The sequence below is a fragment of the Monodon monoceros genome, unplaced genomic scaffold, assembly GCF_005190385.1.
Source record: "Monodon monoceros isolate NGI ecotype Baffin Bay Population unplaced genomic scaffold, NGI_Narwhal_1 Super_Scaffold_2, whole genome shotgun sequence".
Taxonomy (NCBI): domain Eukaryota; kingdom Metazoa; phylum Chordata; class Mammalia; order Artiodactyla; family Monodontidae; genus Monodon; species Monodon monoceros.
This window is the reverse complement of record NW_021703776.1, coordinates 19,702,375-19,722,001: the sequence shown is the minus strand read 5'-3', so window position 1 is coordinate 19,722,001 and position 19,627 is coordinate 19,702,375. Positions and strand designations below refer to the sequence as shown.

The 19,627-nt window shown below is 38.7% G+C and overlaps 1 protein-coding gene across 1 annotated transcript in view; it reads right to left on the bottom strand.

Annotated features, from left to right (window-relative positions):
- Positions 1–19,627, bottom strand: part of FBXL13 (F-box and leucine rich repeat protein 13) — a 165,190-nt gene that overhangs the window by 61,331 nt on the left and 84,232 nt on the right. Inside the window, exon 10 of the mRNA XM_029234023.1 lies at positions 17,069–17,198. Coding sequence (XP_029089856.1) covers positions 17,069–17,198 — 130 coding nt within the window. The remainder of the gene's footprint in view (positions 1–17,068; positions 17,199–19,627) is intronic.

Here is a 19,627-nt window from a genome sequence, read left to right as displayed (position 1 = left end):
TTAACCACCAGACCACCAGGGAAGTCCCTATCTCTTTTTTAACCAAGAGAATCACAACTGTGATACGTTATTTTTACAACACAATGATCCATAGAGCTACTTGGTTCGTCTAGATATATTGAGCTAGATGGTGGCTTTACAGCTACAATCCTAACTACGGGCTTCACTCAGGTCCAAAGACCTAAGTAGAGTTTTATAAGCAGTTCATGAAATTCTGTGTGTAGGTCATTTCCTATGATAGGGAGCAGAGGAGAAGCTAAAATAAGTATGGTTTTTCAGAAACCATTAAAATTTTTTTCAAACCTTTTCTCCAGAGGGGTGAATATGATTAGTCCCCTGAGACTCATCATTTTGTCATCTGATTCTTCAAGATCTAAAAATTGTTTCCAGATGTTTTATTTTTTTACTACTTAATGTAATAAACATCCTTATACATTTTGGCTACAAAGAGATTGCATTAATCTATGGATGCTAAACGATAGGTGTTTGTTATATTTCTTTATATTTTATTTTCAGTATGGCTAGTATAAAGTTATATTCAAAGTAATAATAACAACCATTTAAATTTCCATGAGTCCTGTCTACAAGAAACGTTAAAAGATGTTAATAAATTCTTCTATTTTTTTTTCCCAATGCGGGTTGAAGTGCGATTCAAAAAGGACACAAAGCATTCCTTTAACAGGGAAACTCAAGCACAAGAACTGACCCAGAAAAGCAGAAATGGCACTGTGACTTTTCTGATTCATGGCTGCTTTTCCACTAGAACCCCTCCTTACTGATGACACTTAAGACCACATAACATTTTTTTCAAATACGAAATGCAGCAATAATTTTTTACCATACACAGTATATAGCACTTTATAGTTTTACAGATGATAGTCTAGTGGTTAAGAGCCTGGTCTTCAGAATTAGGTGGATCAAGGTTCTAATCTTGACCCAGACATTTTCTATGTGACCTTAGGCAAGTTACTTACTCTGGCTTAGCATCATTTTCAGTGGTGTGTGGAGCCAGCTTATACTAGCTTGCAAGAGCAGATTGTTAAAATTTTAGGAACTATGGAAGCCAGTTGTTAAACACAGCTAGTTAAAAGATTAAATCATATAAACTTAAAATTAAATAAACAATATTAACAAGTGTAGTGAATACCCAAACTCATGACCTTCTAATTATTTTACCACATTACCATTATCTATGCTCTTGAAGATATGTATGTTTATTATATCTGTATGGTGACAGTATTACATAAGGCACATTTCTTCCTATCTCTCTGTTCAGTGACCTCTTGTTGTTAGCTTGAAATAGGCCATGGTGAGAGTTTTTACACCATGGAAGTCAACAACCACTGTAACTCAGGGATTTGTGTGTTCCTGTCCAGTTGTTAGATGTTTACCAACAGACCAGTGTTCAGTTTCCACATCTCAAAAATGGGAATAGTGATACCTCATGTAGTTATTTATAAATATTAAATGAGATAATAAATGTAAAACACTTTCTTCAACACATAGCTCATAGCCAATACCCAACAAATGGTAGCAGTTATTATTGCCATCCATTAAAATATAGAATAAGGGAAAATGTAATCAAATAAATATTAAATGAATTATAATTTTGAATTTGGCTGTTACCAAGTTATTTTGGTACATAACCTGTTTATTCACAACTGGTTTAGCTGGTCACATAACTTTTATTGTTCCATTTACCTCCTGCTGATAAACTACCAAATCTGTACCTCCACTCCCAGCTCTGCTCCAAGGACCAGACTTCCACTTTCAATTAGTTCTTGTCATTGACAACCAGGTATATCACAGGAACCTCAAATTCAGCTTTTCCAAAATACCATTCATTATTCTTTTCCCCCAGTCTTACTCCTTCTTTAGTTATCTTGGTTAGTCATCATACAGAAACACAAAATCCTAAAGCTGAAAAAGATCTCAGAGATCATCTAGCTAACCTAGCCATTCTACAGAAGAGAGAACTGAAGCAGAAAAAGCAAGTAAATGTCCAGGGTTGCACAAGTGCTTAGTGGCATAGCAAGGACTAGATCCTGAGTCTCTTAACTTCAGTTTGGGGCTCCTTTCACCATCCCACTGCCTTCTGCTGTATGAGAGAGAGAGTGAGAGAGGTTGCTCTGCTTATGCAGTCTCTGTTCCATTTGGCTAATACATTCATCCCCGGATGTGCCTCTGTGGCTTTCTCCCACCTCCACCACAAACCCCAGGGGTGAATAAGTAAGACCTTCCATGATCTTTGCCTCTCTGAAAGGGGAGGTTGGAATTTATGTAGCCTAGAGAGAACTAAAATGACCTTAGAATCTTCCAGTTTGCAGTTTACACAGTGTACCTTTAGGATTCATGGTTCCCAGAGAGATTTAATAGTACAGGAATTACTGATAAACCATTATTACTATATTGAGTATTCCAATCATTTGAACATCTCTGGGATGCTGTCCCTTTTCATTTCTGTTGACTTGTGTAGTAACTGAAAAATAATTGATGAAAACATACTTTCACTTTAGTATTTTGTAGTTTTCTAGGCTCTTTTCTCCCTGTAAATCGAAAGAAATGTCAGACCCAACTCTTACCAAGAAAAGATCATCAGACCTTGCTGTAGCAAGTTGCCAACTTTTCAGATACCTAACAAGCCTCCTGAGCTTCCACCTGAAGAACCTGGCTAGCCATACCCTGAAACTGGCTGCAGTTTCATTCATTCATTCATGAAACATTGATCAAAGTCCTACTATGTGCCAGGTATTTATTATGCACTGAGGATACAGATACAGATAAATAAGGCACCATCCTGACCATCAAGGAGCTCACAGTGGGGCGGAGAGCAGACAAATAAGCAGACCATCAAATACATAGAGAATGCTTAGTGGAAGTGGAATAAAGGGATCTTAACCCAACTTGGGTTAGGGGAAATGAGGGGTCAGCAAGGGGTTCCTAGAGAACGCTGTGATTGAGCAGAGCCTCAAAGGGTATGTGAAAGTTAACCTGGTGAATGGGAGAAAGGGAAAGTATGAGGGTGTTTAGTCAGAGGGCAAAAAGTGAGCCTAATGGAAGTACTTAGGCTGGAAATGAAGAGCACGGGAACGGAGAGGCAGAAACTGTTGTAAGCTCTCTTGCTCTCTGGTTTAACTTAAATCTTAAATCTGAACATGTAAATCTGTACCTTGGCCCAAACTCCCCACTCTTCATCTGGCTCCTTTTCCCACTCCATGTTCAGAGTTACTGGTTTCTGGGCACTTGGGTTTCAAGCAGAGATTGGCTTCAGCCTAGCCATCCTTCCCAGCATAGCTGTGATTATTCCATGCCTAGCTATAACCCACTGCTAAACACAATTGGAGATACATGAATCTGTAGGAAAAGTGGCTACCCAAAGGCAATATCAACATGAGAACCCTTGGAGTTACACACAAACAGAGCAGAGGGTAAAGGAAAAGCATAACCAGGAATCACTGCCCTCCTAATTGGCACTTTCTCATGTACATGTAAGATAGACTTATCCTTTCCATTAAAACTCTTAATCCTACCCGTATTTTCTTCTTTGAGATTTTGAAAGAAACAAGATCATATGTTAGAGAGCTCTGATATGCACATGGAACTAATATGGATCTCTTTGGAGCATTTTAAAAACCCGAAGGCAAGAGCTTGTGTGTTGAAAGAACATCAAGGAAGCCAGTGTGGCTGGAGCAGAGTTGGTAAGAGGAAGAGTAGTAGGAAGTGATGTCAGAGAGACAATTAGGGAAGGAGGCAGATTATATGGGATCCTCAAGGTCCTTCCAAGGCTTTTGTTTTATTGAGTAAATAGGAAGACTTGCCAGGTATTTGAACTGAGGCAGAACATTGACTTGGGTTTTCAAAAGACCATTCTAGATGCTGCTGTGTGGAGAGGAAACTTAGAGGTTGAAGTGAAAGCACAGAGACCAGTTAGGAAGCTATCACAATAATCCAGGCAAGAGATGATGGTGACCTGAACTTGGGTAGTAACTGTGAAAATGGTGAGGAGTGGTCAGATCCTGGAGAGATTCTGAAGTAATAGTCAACTGGACTTCCTGACAGAGTGCATGTGGAGTGTGAGAGAAAAAGTCAAGAATATTGTATTAGTTGGCTAGGTCTGCTGTAACTAAGTACCACAAACTGGTGGCTTAAACAACAGAAATTTGTTGTCCAACAGTTCTGGAGGCCAAAAGGTCCAAGATCACAGTGTTAGCGGGGTTGGTGGAAGGATATGGTTCAGGCCTCTCTCATTCGTTTGTAGATGGCTATCTTCATGTTTACATGGTGCTTTCCATGTAAATGCATGTGTTGGTGTCCAAATTTCCCCTTTTTGTAAGGACATCAGTCACATTGGATTAGGGCCCACCCTAATGATCTCATCTTAACTAATTACATCTGTAATGACTTTATTTCCAAACAAGGTCACATTCTAAGATACCAGGGGTTAGGAATTCAACATATTAATTTGGAGCAGATACAATTCAGTCTGTAACAGATGACTCCAAGACTTTTGGCCTAAGCAGCTGTAAACATGGAGCTGTCATTAACTGAGATAGGAAAGGCCGAAGGTGGAGCAAGGAGTTACATTTTCGAGCAGGGATTTTTTTTTTTTTTTAAGATTTAAGAGTCTAGGGACTTCGCTCATGGTCCAGTGGTAAAGAATCCGCCTTGCAATTCAGGGGACGCAGGTTTGATCCCTGGTCAGGGAAGTTAGATCCCACGTGCCGCGGGGCAACTAAGCCTGCGTGCCACGACTGCTGAGCTTGCATGCCTCAACTAGAGCCCTCGTGCTGCAACTAAGACCCGATGCAGCCAAAAATAAATAAAATAAATTAATAAATTTTTAAAAAGATATGAGTCTAAAATTCGAGAGAGAACTCTGGGTTGAAGATATATATTATCTATCATATATATGTGTCTGTGTATGTATACATAATATGTGTATATGTATATATATGTACATGCGTATATACATGTTACTTCTCTCTATATATAACATATATAAGTACTCCTGTATACATATATACTCCTATAAACACATATACATGCACATGTATATATGCATATATAAACATACTCCTATGTGCATACATTACATATATATGTATGTGTATATACGTATGTGAGCATATATTTGTGTGTATATTATGCATATACATATGTAATGATTTTATATATACATTATATATATTTTACATATATACATATACGAGTGTTTGTTGTTGGGTTTTTTTGGCATAATTTTAGATTTATAGAAAATTTGCAAAGATAATACAGAGATTTCCCACATACCCCTTACCCAGCTTCTCCTGATGCTAACATCTAAAATAACCATGGTACATTTGTCAAAACTAAAAAATTAACATTGTTACAGTGCTATTAACTAAACTACAAATTCTATTCCTGTTTCACCAGTTTTTCTATAATGTCTTTTTTCCTGTTCTAGGATCTAGTCCAGGATACCATATTACATTTAAAAATTTCTAATTGACATGTGTTGAATTTTTGACATCAGATGGTACAAAACTAGATACAGTCCAGGATTTATATATGATATAAAGCAAGGATTAGCATTCTCTGAGGCCTGTATATTAAAGATTTCTATGATTATGAGGGCTGGTTGGCTGCAGCATATTTCCTTCCCTTCCGCTTTTAAGTCACTGTCCATTGCCATACTCTGTAGCCCCAGTAAAAGAACAGGAAATAAAACCATATATCCTACTTTTGAGATGCTAGTGACCTCTGGTCTGAAGACATGCATGGCACAGACCAGTGTCCTCTAAAGAAAGAGGGAAGGTCAAATTGACCACAAGCCAGAGCTGACAGATCACGTGAGAATGAGGGGTTTGTCTGGATATTCACTGCTCAGTCTTCTGCTCTCATTGGAACTGCAGATCTTGGCTTTGTAGAGCCCGTAGCAACAGTTTTCAGCTAGGGTGCTTCTGTAATTCTCACTACCCACTTTCAATAGGGCACAGCCATGTTGTCATAAGAGGACCCGAGACACCCACATGAACAGATTCGTTGGTATTGTAGAGTGTCTCTGGGGGAGCACCTCGGACAGGAAGTGGAAAGTCGGACCTTACATTCTGGTCAGGAACCTGTCCTCTGAGCCTTCTCGCAGTGATGGCTGTGTTCCTGATGCTGAGTGCTGCAGCAGAGGTTGCTGGAAGCAGGTGGCTAATTCTGTATGGGTTTCCGGGCTTGTCTGAAGGAGGGGTCCCTGAGGACAGGAGGCTGATGGCTCATCTCTCACCACAGTTTGTCTAGTCAGGGATTCAGTTCCCTGGCTCCAGCTCTGGTGATAGTGTACTGAAATTCCACACCTTCGCCTTACTCTTTTCTGCTAACTCTGCTCATAGCAGTTCACACACTTCCTTTGACTGGCTAGGAAGGCAGAGAAGAAGGAAGCCACTGCCGAAAAAGGTCAACCTGAGCCATACAGAGAACAGAAAATGAGTATAGATAAAGGAAAATTGTTCTGCTGCTGGAAGGCAGTTGAGGATGATGACATTATTATTGGACTATCTTTATTGTACCTAGATGCTGTTAATACCTTTTTCACACTGTTGTTGATGGTAATTGTTGGTCTTTCATCTCTATTTTGCTGTGATAGATCTTTTTTTTTTTTTTTTTTTGCGGTACGCGGGCCTCTCACTGCTGTGGCCTCTTCCGTTGCGGAGCACAGGCTCCGGACGCGCAGGCCCAGCGGCCATGGCTCACGGGCCCAGCCGCTCCGCGGCACGCGGGATCCTCCCGGACCGGAGCACAAACCCGCATCCCCTGCATCAGCAGGTGGACTCTCAACCACTGCGCCACCAGGGAAGCCCTGTGATAGCTCTTTATTGGAGTTCTCTTTCTTGATTTAATGTAAGAACGCCTTTGAGTTTCCACTCCAACATTTTTTTTCTTTTTTACGCAGAGGAGTTTCTTCCTATTTCTCCTTTATTAGAACCTGTCTTCCCAAAGCCTCCTGCTTACTGATCCAGTGGTCTTCCCTTTCTCTGTAGACGTCTTGTGGCAAGAAGGGAAGGCCTCCGGAGCGGCGTACAGTAGTGAGAAGGAGCTCACTGAACGAACTCCTTGTGAAGGTGAGCGAGTGCCCAGTACTTGAAGGGAGTGTATGGCCCTGCCACTTTAGATTACCACATTTTTTTCTCCTTATTTTTGTAATTAAAAAAAATTACTTAATGAAAGTTTATTGTTAAAATAAAACTAAAGAGGTTTAGAAAGTGTCTCTTTACCCAGACATAGGTGAATATGCGTAATATTGTCAAAGACATCTTCAATCTGTAAAAAAGTAGAATGTTACTTATGTTTCCAGGCTTCATAGACGCCCTGTGTAGAAGGCAGATTTAGGGAAGGTAGTCCATCATTTGAGATTTTTAATGACAAGATATATTTTGTTGGATCAGAAGAGACAAAGGATGGAAACTGGATCATAATTTCCTGTACTACCTGAGTCTCAAATCACATGACCTGAGAATGAGCAGTGGTCTCAATTATAATTCAAATAATTCTCATTTTTTGTTGACTTTAGAATTGCCTTTAGCTTTTTCCATTTCTAATCAAATTTATTTTTTAAACCCCACTTCGTCATATAAAATTGGCATTGGACTGCTGGTCTCTAAGTTCTTTGTGTTTTTTTTGTTTTTTTAAAAATTTTATTTATTTATTTATTTATGGCTGTGTTGGGTCTTTGTTTCTGTGCGAGGGCTTTCTCTAGTTGCGGCAAGTGGGGGCCACTCCTCACCGCGGTGCGCGGGCCTCTCACTATCGCGGCCTCTCTTGTTGCAGAGCACAGGCTCCAGACGCGCAGGCTCAGTAATTGTGGCTCATGGGGCTAGTTGCTCCGCGGCATGTGGGATCTTCCCAGACCAGGGCTCAAACCCACGTCCCCTGCACTGGCAGGCAGATTCTCAACCACTGCGCCACCAGGGAAGCCCAGGTCTTTGTGTTTGATTATTGTAACTATGAAACTGCCCATACCTTACTAAATATTATAGGTTTTGCTCAGCTCTATCTTGACATAATACCCGACCTTCCTTCTATGCTTAAGAATCTTTCAACCATTCCTGTTATTTTCCCACATGAACACTAACTACTGCCTTTTCTCTTTACAGAGTACACCTTGCTCCTATGTTGTTTTCCTTTCCTTCCTGTTCTTAATCATGAATTCCTATTCATGTCTCAAGGTTCCACTCAACAGATAACCTCCAGATCACTCAGGATGTCCATTATTCCCTCTTTAAGGCTCCTTACCCTCATGTACATATGTACATCTGGTATCGCACTTAAAATAGTTGTTCCAGACACTCTACTAAGTGGCTCACGTGCATTATCTTATTTACTTATGGCTAGAACCCCATCAGGTAGGTACTATGATTATCCCCTTTAGCATATGTGGAAACTGAGCCTTAGAGAGGTTATTTGACCTAAGAATACACAGCTAGAAGTGATAGGTAAAGCTAAGATTTCAAACTGGGTCTGTTTGGTGTTTTAGTCTGTGCTTTTAACCACATTTATACTTCCTCTCTTACCACATTGTAAAATAATTTTTATGCCTGTCTGTCTCCTCCACCGTATTTTGATCTTCTTTAGATTAGGGAACATGTCTTACCATTTTTCCAGTTTCTATTGTTGTGTCTGATACCTAGAACCTTTTGTTTGTTGCATGATTCTTTTTTTTATATGAGTGTTTGTTGTTGTAGGTGATATTTAAAGCCAGGATCTAGGTGACATCACCAAGTGCGTGATGAGAAGAAAAGTAAACCAAAAACTGAACCTTGGGGCTCTCTATGATTAAGAGATTAAGGGGTTCGAGAGAAGAGGTGACTGAGGCACCTTTAGAAACATTGTCAGAAATAAGAGAAAGAGCCAGAGCTATAGCACAATATCATTTATGAGGATTAAAATCCACACACAGAACCACAATATAAGAATGCAAGAATACATTGATATATATTAATATATTCCTTTTTGTTGCTAGAGAAAGACTTTTATGTTTTGCTCATTTTTTAAATTGAAGTATAGTTGAATTACAATATTGTGTTAGTTCAGGTATACAGCATAGTGACTCAGTTTTTTTGCAGATTATATTCCATTATAGGTTATTATAAGATATTGGGTATAATTCCCTGTGCTATACAGTAAATCCTTGTTGCTTATCTATTTTATGTATAGTAGTTTGTATCTGTTAATCCCATACTCCTAATTTGTCCCTCCCCCTCCCCTTCCCCTTATGTAACCATAAATTTGTTTTCTGTGTCTGTGACCCTGTTTCTCTTTTGTATATACATTCGTTCGTATTATTTTTTAGATTCATATCATATGTCATATCATATAGATTTGTCTTTCACTGTCTGACTTATTTCACTAAGCATAATATTCTCTAGGTCCATCCACATTGCTACAAATGACAATATTTCCTTTTTTATGGCTGAGTAATATTCCTTTGTGTATGTGTGTATATATATATGTGTGTGTGATATATATATGTGTGTGAATATATATATACACACAACAGATTATTGGCTTAAGAAAATGTGATATATATATATATATATATAATCTGTTGATGGGCACTTGGGTTGCTTCTGTGTCTTGACTATTAAATAGTGCTGCTACGATCATTGGGGTACCAGTATCTTTTCAAATGAAAGTTTTAAGAATATATTTGTATATGGAACCACATAAAACAAATTAGAGGGTTTGCTTGTGTAGAGAAAGGGGAACATGAGTGGGAAATGTAGATAAAAGGGAATAAATAAAACAAGAGATCAGCCTTGCATGGAATGATGATGAAAGTGTGCCATGAATTGAGGAGTGTGATTAAATCTGTTCCTGGTACCTGAGTTCCAAAATAAGTAAAATAAAATAAATCTAGTATGAAATAAAATAGAAATCCCTGGTTATGTTTCTTCCCTTGAGTACTTTTCCTCTCCTGAAAAATACTGTAGAGAACACACAGTATTTTTAAACCTCTCTTCTTATTTTCTTTTAGTGAAAGTAGTCACCAGTGATGGATTCTAAATGTTTGATTAAAATAGTTGAAAAGAGGGAAGTTTAATGAAACCTGCTTGCTATGGAAGTGGATGTAAGATGACTTAAATACTTACTGCTAATTTCTGAGAAGGGAAGAGTACTCATCAGCATAGAAGCCCACTCTAGGTTTGAATGTTGTTCTCCTACCTCTCCTGTACTGCACTTTAACAATAGTGTTGCTAGGAAGATAAATTATTTGGGTAAATATAGGGAGTAAGTATGTAGAGCCACAGCATTAGCTTTCCTGCAGAAATCACATCCTCATGAGTTTTCTAAATCACAATTATTAGGATTGACACAGCCAATTTAGGAAACTAACGATGATATCAACAAAAGCCAAACATATACATACTTCACACCCAGCCCATTTGATTCCTATGTGTATACTCAACAGAAACACATTCTGTGTTCACCAAAGGACATGTATATAGCACTTTGTGCACTTTTCTGTATATTATACTTACCCTCAAAAAAGTCATTAGGGAATGCCTTTGCTCAGTATGTCCCAGCTGTCGGTGCCAGCAAAACAGGAAGCAGATTTAATCAGGTTTCTTGGGTGTTAAGGATTGCTTTGTGGTCAGTCACAGGCATGCTCAAAGCAACAAATTCAGGTACATGGTAGAACACAAGCATGTGAAGAGCTATGAGAAACCTTCACAACTTCCTCTCTTGGGCCTTAGTTTTTTCCTTGAGAAAGGCTTTCCATCAAAGTATTCAATACCCCAACTAAAAGCTAAATAGGAATCACATCCTCAGCAGTTGTACCAGTCAACTTCCTTGAGTCACAATGACCCAACATAAACTAGCGTAGGTAAAAAGGGAATTAGTGGTATCTCTAACTGAAAGTCCATCTAAGCAAAAATATACGATCTCTCCTTCTCAAACACAGCATCTCTCCCTCTTGAAGGTCAGCTTCTTTGTGAGGACTTTATTCTTTCCCATTGCAGACAAATTTCCTCCATGTTCCTGAGCAAGAGAACCACAAACCAGCCTAGACTTACACATTCCAGGCCCTGCAACCTCAGAAAAAACTGAATTTATTTTTCCCAATGTTGAGCACCTAAAAGAGTTCTGAATAGTTCTACTAAGGTCATGCTCTTCCTGGAAAAATCATAGCCACTGCACATGGAATTTAGGAATGTCTAGGCCTGGGCCAAATGATAGCGGCCATTGGAAAATACTAATAGTAATCTAATAATAATAGCTAATGGTGGCTAAGCATTTACTATATGAAGCCATCATTCTAAGACTCTTATATGTATCAAATAATTTCATTCACATGACACACTTAGGAAGTTACTAGTATTTTCCCCATCTCATAGATAAGGAAAGTGAGGTATACAGAAGCTTAGGTAACCTGCCCCAGTCCCATACCTAGCAAATAGCAAACTCAAGATTAAAATGCAGGTGCCCCAGAACCAATGCTTCCAATTACTGTGGTGTGTTGCTTTCAAGGTGCCACAACTGACAGCTCCCCAGAACCACAAGGGAAGGAAGAGGAGTGGTTCCTTGAAGCAGAGTATGAGATGCAAAGGAAAACTACCAACATCTCATACAGTGGTTCATTAGTTTCACTTATTTAACTAAACATTAATCCAAAAATTCAACAAATTTCTGACAAATGTCTACCATGAGTTAGGTCACACATCATTCATTAGAGCATAGAAAAAGATGGATTCATTCATTGTCGCCAAATGTCTCCCAGATTATAGATGACAAAGGAGCACAGGAAAGAGTACCTTCTTTACGTGATAAAACTATTTTGTCTCCAGAGTCTTTCCAAATTGTATTTAAACATGGTTTTTAAAAAATTATTTTATGGCATAAGGTTAGATTTTATAACTTTGAGTAAGTAGCAAATATAAAAGCAAACAAATTAAATTTGTTCAACTGATTCAGCCAGAATCATTTTGTTAAATGAATGTAGATTTTTTTTTCTTCTAAAACTACTATAATGAAAATGTTGCACTCAGGCTCTGAAGAAATTTTTTTAGAGAAATATACTAATAGGTTTTCTTTTTTTATCACTGACTGTGTCAGGCACTTAACTTACATTATCTCCAATATTCCCCAGTTTGAAAGAGATTTTTTAATTAATTTGAAAAATATTTTAACAGTGGCGGCCTGTTGGGATAAGAATGCTGTCATTCAACAGGTATTTATTAAGTGCCTGTGTATGGTTTAACTTTGCCTGGTAATCAAAGAAATACAAATTGAAAATATAAAATATCATATTCAATGTCAAATTGGCAAAATTTTTTATATATAATATATTTATGAAGAGAACAAACTATTTTACATTTATGGTAAGTGTAAACTGACAATCTTTGTAGGGTATGGATGGCCTTAAAAATAACTGTATCCTCTGACCATTTCACTTCTAAAAATTTGTACCAAAAAATTACATAGACATATGCAAAGATATGGCTATAATAATTTTCCTCACAGGTTATTTATGATAGCAAAAAAAATGGTAGGCCAAAAAAAAAGAACTGTAGGCCAATAATGAATGGTTAAATACATATTGGTATTTTGATACAATGAAATACTATATAGCTATTAAAAGTAAGTTACAGGAAAAATATTTAATGGAATAAAGACATTCACTTTATAAAACATTAAATGAAAGATATGTGTACTATATAATCCATTTCAGTTTAAAAAAGTCTAGACAGGCATAGAATAAAGACTGAAATTCTAGTAGTGTTTATTATTTCTGGTGATGAATTTTCAGGTAATTTAAATTTTTTTCTCCTGTTTTTTTTTAATTTATTTATTTATTTATTTATTTTTGGCTGTGTTGGGTCTTTGTTGCACACGGGCTTTCTCTAGTTGGGGCGAGCAGGGGCCACTCTTCGTTGTGGTGCACAGGCTTATCACTGCGGTGGCTTCTCTTGTTGCAGAGCACGGGCTCTAGGCATGCAGGCTTCAGTAGTTGTAGCATGTGGGCTCAGTAGTTGTGGCTCACGGGCTCTAGAGCACAGGCTCAGTAGTTGTGGCGCATGGGCTTAGTTGCTCTGCGGCATGTGGGATCTTCCCAGACAAGGGCTCGAACCCGTGTCCCCTGCAATGGCAGGTGGATTCTTAACCACTGCACCACCAGGGAAGTCCCTTTTTGTCCTTTTTTTCTTGTATTTTTCTGCATTTAGCATGAAATAAGAAAAAAGGCAGGTTTTTTAAAAGTGAAAAAAGAAAACTCAAAGTGGCAAGTATATGGGTAGAAATTTGCAGAGGATAGTGAGAGAGCTCGCTGGAGCAGCCCTATCCCAGTTCAGGCCGTGTGTGAGCAGAGGCTTTTTCAAGGAGGAGAAACTGGGCAGAGGCATCACCTCAAACCCATCAAAGATGATGACATGCAGGGGAACATGCAAGTGCTGGTACTCATTAGGAAATCGGTCATATTACTTAGTGCACCCTACAGTGTTTATCCAATCCCATAAGAATGCAGAATATTTCTAAAACATATGTAATTGATTTTCACTTTTCTTTGTAGTTCTCCATCATCCACTTATTTATTTTTTCTAACAAATATGGATTCAAATTCTTTCACAATACTGTATACATCTTTCCTTTTTTGGGCAGCTGTGACTGCATTAACATTTAGCCTTTGACATAATTCACTTATGTTAATCCAGAGCTTCCAAAAGACAGAGATGCTATTTGACTCATCATGGTGCCCAGTATGCAGCAGGCACTCAATAAACACCAGTGTAAAGCGTTTCGTTGTAAGCTTCTATTCTCAACTTTTTGTTTTATTTGGGCCTTTTTCCTTGATCAGATATACTAACACATGACTTCATAGTGCAAAATTCCAAACATAAGAAGAAAATACATTTTACTTTCCAAGGGAAGAACCTGAAAAACCTGTGAATAGTCAACTTTCCTTCTTTGAAACCATTTTATACTGTCCTATCAATGCAAGTAGGTCTGGAAGGGTGAAACTATCCTCACACCCAGAGCTAGGGAGGTAGATGGAGCCTCCTCAAAAGACTTAATAAGTCCCTCAGAAGCAGCGACATCCAAGATTCACTGATTCTCAGAAGTTACAGCAGCAGCCATTATTAAGATATCTGTGGTTCATAATGAGCCCATTTCTTATAAAGTTTCAAATGGTACAATTTCCAGTGCCTGACACCTAGGGTTAAATCTCTCGAGTAATTAAATTATTAAATGAACAAATGCAAATGGAAGACGGATGAACAAAAAAAACAACATTATTTTGCATAATGATGTGAAATACTAATGTCACTGTGGTTTGAGACTTACAAATTAAGGGTCAGTTAGGAAAAGAAATCTATTCTTTAGAAATACATTCAGACCAAACTCAAATACCGACTGAGACAGGCAGGCATTGCAGTGAAGTGGTAGCAGTTCCAGAGTAAGTGCATGTGTGGACGTTACTGAGTGGAGGAGAGGGTGGCATACTGAGGAGAGGGCGCCATCTCAAGGGGGTGAGGCTGACTCAGCTCCAGCCTTTTGTTGCCATGTGGGAAAGCAGGCCCAATTTTGCTAGTTCTTCTGGTTTTTTAAGAGAAGCTTGAAGTCTAGATTTTTATTTGAACACTCCAAAATTCCAAATGTTGGCTCAAAATTTAAAGACAGACTGTGTCTATATGTTTTGAATATATATCTAGCCAGAGGGTCATCAATTTGAAACATCTCATTTTGACTTTAGTGTGTCTGAAAATATTTAACCTTAGGACATGTGTATGAGTGTTTGTGTGTCTGTGCATGTGTTGTGTGTTTTTGCTACAATAATTACCTGGTGGAAACAGAAGAACAAGGAGGTAAGTCACACTGTGCAGAGGGTTCGGAAGCACTGAGGTAAGCTAGGCACGACTGTATGTAAAATAGATAACTAATAAGGACCTACTGTATAGTACAGGGAACTCTACTCAGTACTCTGTAATGGCCTATATGAGAAAAGGATCTAAAAAAGAGCAGATATATCTATATGTATAACTGATTCACTTTGCTGGACAGCAGAAACGAACACAACATTGTAAATCAACTAAACTCCAATAAAAATTAATTTTAAAAAAAGTACTGGAGCATGTATCTTTAGGGGAGAGATTGATCAGTTAGATGTGTCAAGCACATTGAGTTATTTCTGAATTTGCAGGTATTCTTCCTTTGTGATTAGGCCTCTGTGTTTGCTAACTGACATCCATATGGAAGTTAGGCTCCCATCCTCCCACAGAGACTGGGAGATACTGATGCTCTCTCTCTTGATGATTATATGTTAAAGGCTGGCTCCCAGGTCTTTGAGGAAGACATTCCTGGGTTGTAAAACTGGCAAGAAGCTTTTTAAGGGCTTTACATCTCAATGGGAGCAGAGAAAGAATGTACAACCACAAGTTTTCTAAAGTAAACACTCTAAGAAAAGGGAGGTCAGGGGTCCAGAGTCAAGAAGAAGCCTGTCTGAAGTTTTGTCCATCTGGAGGGAACATTAAGGCCATCTTGGCCACAGAGTGATGGTGGATGTTGATGCTTAGCAAGCCATATCGCAGTAGATTGGATGTTAAACAAATGCAACTTCTAGCCATTTCAGCCCTAGCTTAACGTCCCCCCCTCCTTTCTCTTACATCCTCTCCACTGTGTGGTGTACCAGGAAACCATGATATGCCAGTAGTAGTGCTATGTAAGATTTCTGTCCATTCAAGAACTTGGAGGAGAAATCTGTTCTGTCCCTGTATTCCTTTCAGGGAATCTACCTGCTTATAACTGTACCAGTACCATGTGCTTTCACCAGCCGTGCAGCCCTGGGAGCCTTGGTCTTTTCATGTCTAAATGGGCATGATAAATACATACGGCACAGCATTTATATGAGCAGTAAATTTGATCTGTATGACAGTCAACATGGTGCCTGGCATATAGTAACAGTTCTCATTTGTGTTATTAGTCTCATAGAATGATGAACATTCTATGACACAAATATCAATAAAATACACAGAGAGGTGAAAGAAAAGTTAAAAGAATCATGACTGAAATCAAACAAAACAGAGCAGAAGAAACTATCAAGGAGGTAGTAACTGCTTCCAAAGTGCCATGCCCTACCCTCCACAATTCCACTCTTTTCTGCCCAGTTTTCCTTAGTCTTGTTCCTTCAAACTTAAATATTTTCCCATATAGACCTCAAATCGTCATGTTATTTAGCCCAAGGATATAATGCAGTTTTTAAAATCATAATCTTTGGGCTTCCCTGGTGGCGTGGTTAAGAATCTGCCTGCCAGTGTAGGGGACATGGGTTTGATCCCTGGCCCAGGAAGATCCCACATGCCACAGAGCAACTAAGCCTGTGTGCCACAACTACTGAGCCTGCACTCTAGAGCCCGCGTGCCACAACTACTGAAGCCTGTGCGCCACAACTACTGAAGCCTGTGCGCCTAGAGCCCGTGCTCTGCAACAAGAGAAGCCACTGCAGTGAGAAGCCCGCGCACCACAACGAAGAGTAGCCCCCGCTCACTGCAACTAGAGAAAGGCTGCGCACAACAACGAAGACCCAGCACAGCCAAAAATAAAAACAAATAAAAAATAAATAAATAAAATCATAATCTTTGTGTATTTCCTTTCATGCATTTATCACTTGTAGCATCTTACCCAATACTGTTTACTCTCTGAGGGCCCACATGAGAGCAAACTGACTCTTCAGGAAGTTCTTTGCAAATTCTCCCCACAAAATGTTTTTCTTTGTTTGTATCTTGGTATCAATTCTAAAAAGCTTTCAAGATTTGGACTCTGGTATTATAACTGTGCTCAGAGTATCCACACAGACGTGTTCTGCTTCATCATCCAATGAACTCTGCCTGTTAGTGGATGTGGCACTCCAGTGGAAGGAAGCCAAGAGCCTATAGTAGCGATCCTGGGGAAAATTTAAGCAGCTGTGGCCATGTAATTTAAAACCTCCAAAAAGTGTGCTGCGGTCTGTGCACAGCGTTAGTATAACATGAGGGCTGGATATAGCCCGTTCTCATTCTCTGGAGGACTTCTTCGCCTGCTGCAGGAAAGAGAAGGCTGAAAGACAAACCTGGGTGCAGCCGGAAAGGTCCAGATAGATGAGCTTGTGGCATCCATTCCCCAAATTCAGGTACTGTAAACCTTTGTCTGTAAACTTTCTGCAATAAGCCAAACTAAGATTCCGTAAACTGTGGAAGTACCTGAAAAGACAGGGCGAGAGAAGAGAGGAAGGAAAGTGATTATACTTTCGTTGTTTTCTCACATCTTCGTTAAGCCACTATGACAAAGAGAAGTAAAACTGTAAATTAATCTTTTCTCCTTACAGATATTCAAGAATTGAACTTTACTGTTAATACTCTTCCTGTTAAGTAAAGGAGATTGCAGTAGCACATCAGATAATGTGTAATCACATTTCAAATGAAAATAATTAAAGATTTGTCTAGATTTTTAAGAAAGCTGATTGGGATAAAGCTTTGGGGGTGGGGGAGGTTTGTGCATTCCTATTGTTTGGAAGTTAGTGTTAGAAAGCAGTTTCAGAGTTTGTTTTATTGTTGCATTTAGGTTTTATCTTTGGAGCACCAAAATAACATGCAAAATGTCTAGGAGGACAAACGCTTTGTAAACATTTAAGTGGCGATTAACTGTTACATGAGAGTTAGGATTTGGGGCAGAAAGGAGGCAAAGTTGAACATAACAGGCTCTTAAAATGGACATGGTAAGCAAATGGCTTGAAAAAAATAGATTTTTTTTTGTAACAGTGCATGATTTTGTATGTAACAGTTTCATTATTATGGATAAAGAAAGACATTGATATACAGAGCTTAAAAATGGATTAAGAACAGTCTGCAAATAAGTGGGCAACATATGAGAGGAATAAAAACTACAGTCAGAGGCTATCAATCTCACTGGAGTTGAAACAGATTAAATATGGCATTACCACCATGACCAAAATGAGAGCTTCCAGAAAAAAAAGAGGGTCTTCAGGACGAGTCTGTACTACTGTGCAAGGGCTCACGGTTTGAGGACACTCTGGATGATTTTCAAAGCCCTCCAAAGCCTGGCATTTTATAAAAGTGCAAGAATTCCCACTACTGCCTGCTCTTGCAATGGAATTAAAAACGTGCTTTTGGTTTGTGATCTGTAACGGTTTAACAGCAAATTAGAAAGCAAAAAGAATGAAAAGTAGGAAGAAAACTCTCTGTCCCTCAAAAGCCCACAAATGACTAATAAAGTTTATCTTCACATAAATGGGAAATTAGATATGCAAGCTTTGACCATTAATCAGATTTATTTCCCAAATCTGAAAAAACACAACTATATGATATGATTCACATTCCATAGCAAATTATTTGACTCAGAACACACATTTCCCTCTGGTAATGGCTGTGTCCATGAGATTCAGGAGAACGGAGAGGGAAGCCTTCTGGAATCTCCAGTGGCTGGGTGGGCAGGATTCTGAAGGAGAAAGGAGCACTAACATCCCAAAGAACGTCCCTTCTCCTGGGGCCCTTGAGTTAACTAAGAGCATTGCCAAAGCTTTGGAAATGCTCGATCTTCCTCTCCCTGAAGCACACCCTTGTGATTCAGCTGAGTAAGTACAATTTTCTTGGGGATTGTCATTCCTAACAACCCTTTAGCCCTCTAATTTGGAGAAAGGAATAGTGAGGCAGGCAGCATGACACAATGGAAAATACACAAGGGTTTGGAATCTGATGAAATTGGATTTGAATCCCAGTCCTGACACTTACTGCAACTTCTCCTAACCTCTCAGAGATTGTTTCCGCATCTGTTAAGTGGATATTTTAACATTATCTTTTTTTTTTTTTTAACCCTCACCAACTGTGGGGCCTCCAGCTTTCCTGAACCTCAGTTTACTCGTCTGTAACATGGATGTAATCCTATCTGCTCTTTCCTCTTAGAGATGTGACAATTACATAAGCACATAGATGTAATAGTATTATAATGAGGGTGATCTTTGATGATAAATATTAGCAGGGATATGGTAGAACCTTTAAATATATATATATTGTTATTGTTGCTACTACTACCTCAAATAATAATTACATATGAATTATTCTTATGAAGTTTGTACTGTCTTCCTTCCATTGAATGGAATAAGTACTCACCTGACAAGAGTGGTGCATACAACTGATACTAAGAGTTTGGGGGGCCTCATATGCCATCTATACCCTCATTTTGGTTATGGTGGTAATACCATATGTAATCTGTCAACTCTAGCGAGATTGATAGCCTCTGGCGTAGTTTCTGTTCCTCCCATGTGTTGCCCACTCATTTGAAGACTGTTCTTCCTAACCTATTTCTAAGCTCTGTATATCAGTCAGTCTTTCTTTAGATATAATAATGAAACTGTTACTTATGAAATCATGCATATTCAAATCTGGTCCAAGCCTATTGTTCAGTTTCTTTAAGTGCATGTGTCAGTTAACAAATACCAAAAATGAGAATTGAGCGAGGAGTTCTTAATAGATACCTATGGATCTATGGCCCCTTTGTCAGCATAATGTTTTTTTTTTTATTGGAGTATAGTTGCTTTATGTAATGTTGTATTATCAACATAATGTTTTTGGACAGTAAGGGAAGAGTCTAGACCTTAAGGATGTCAAAGACG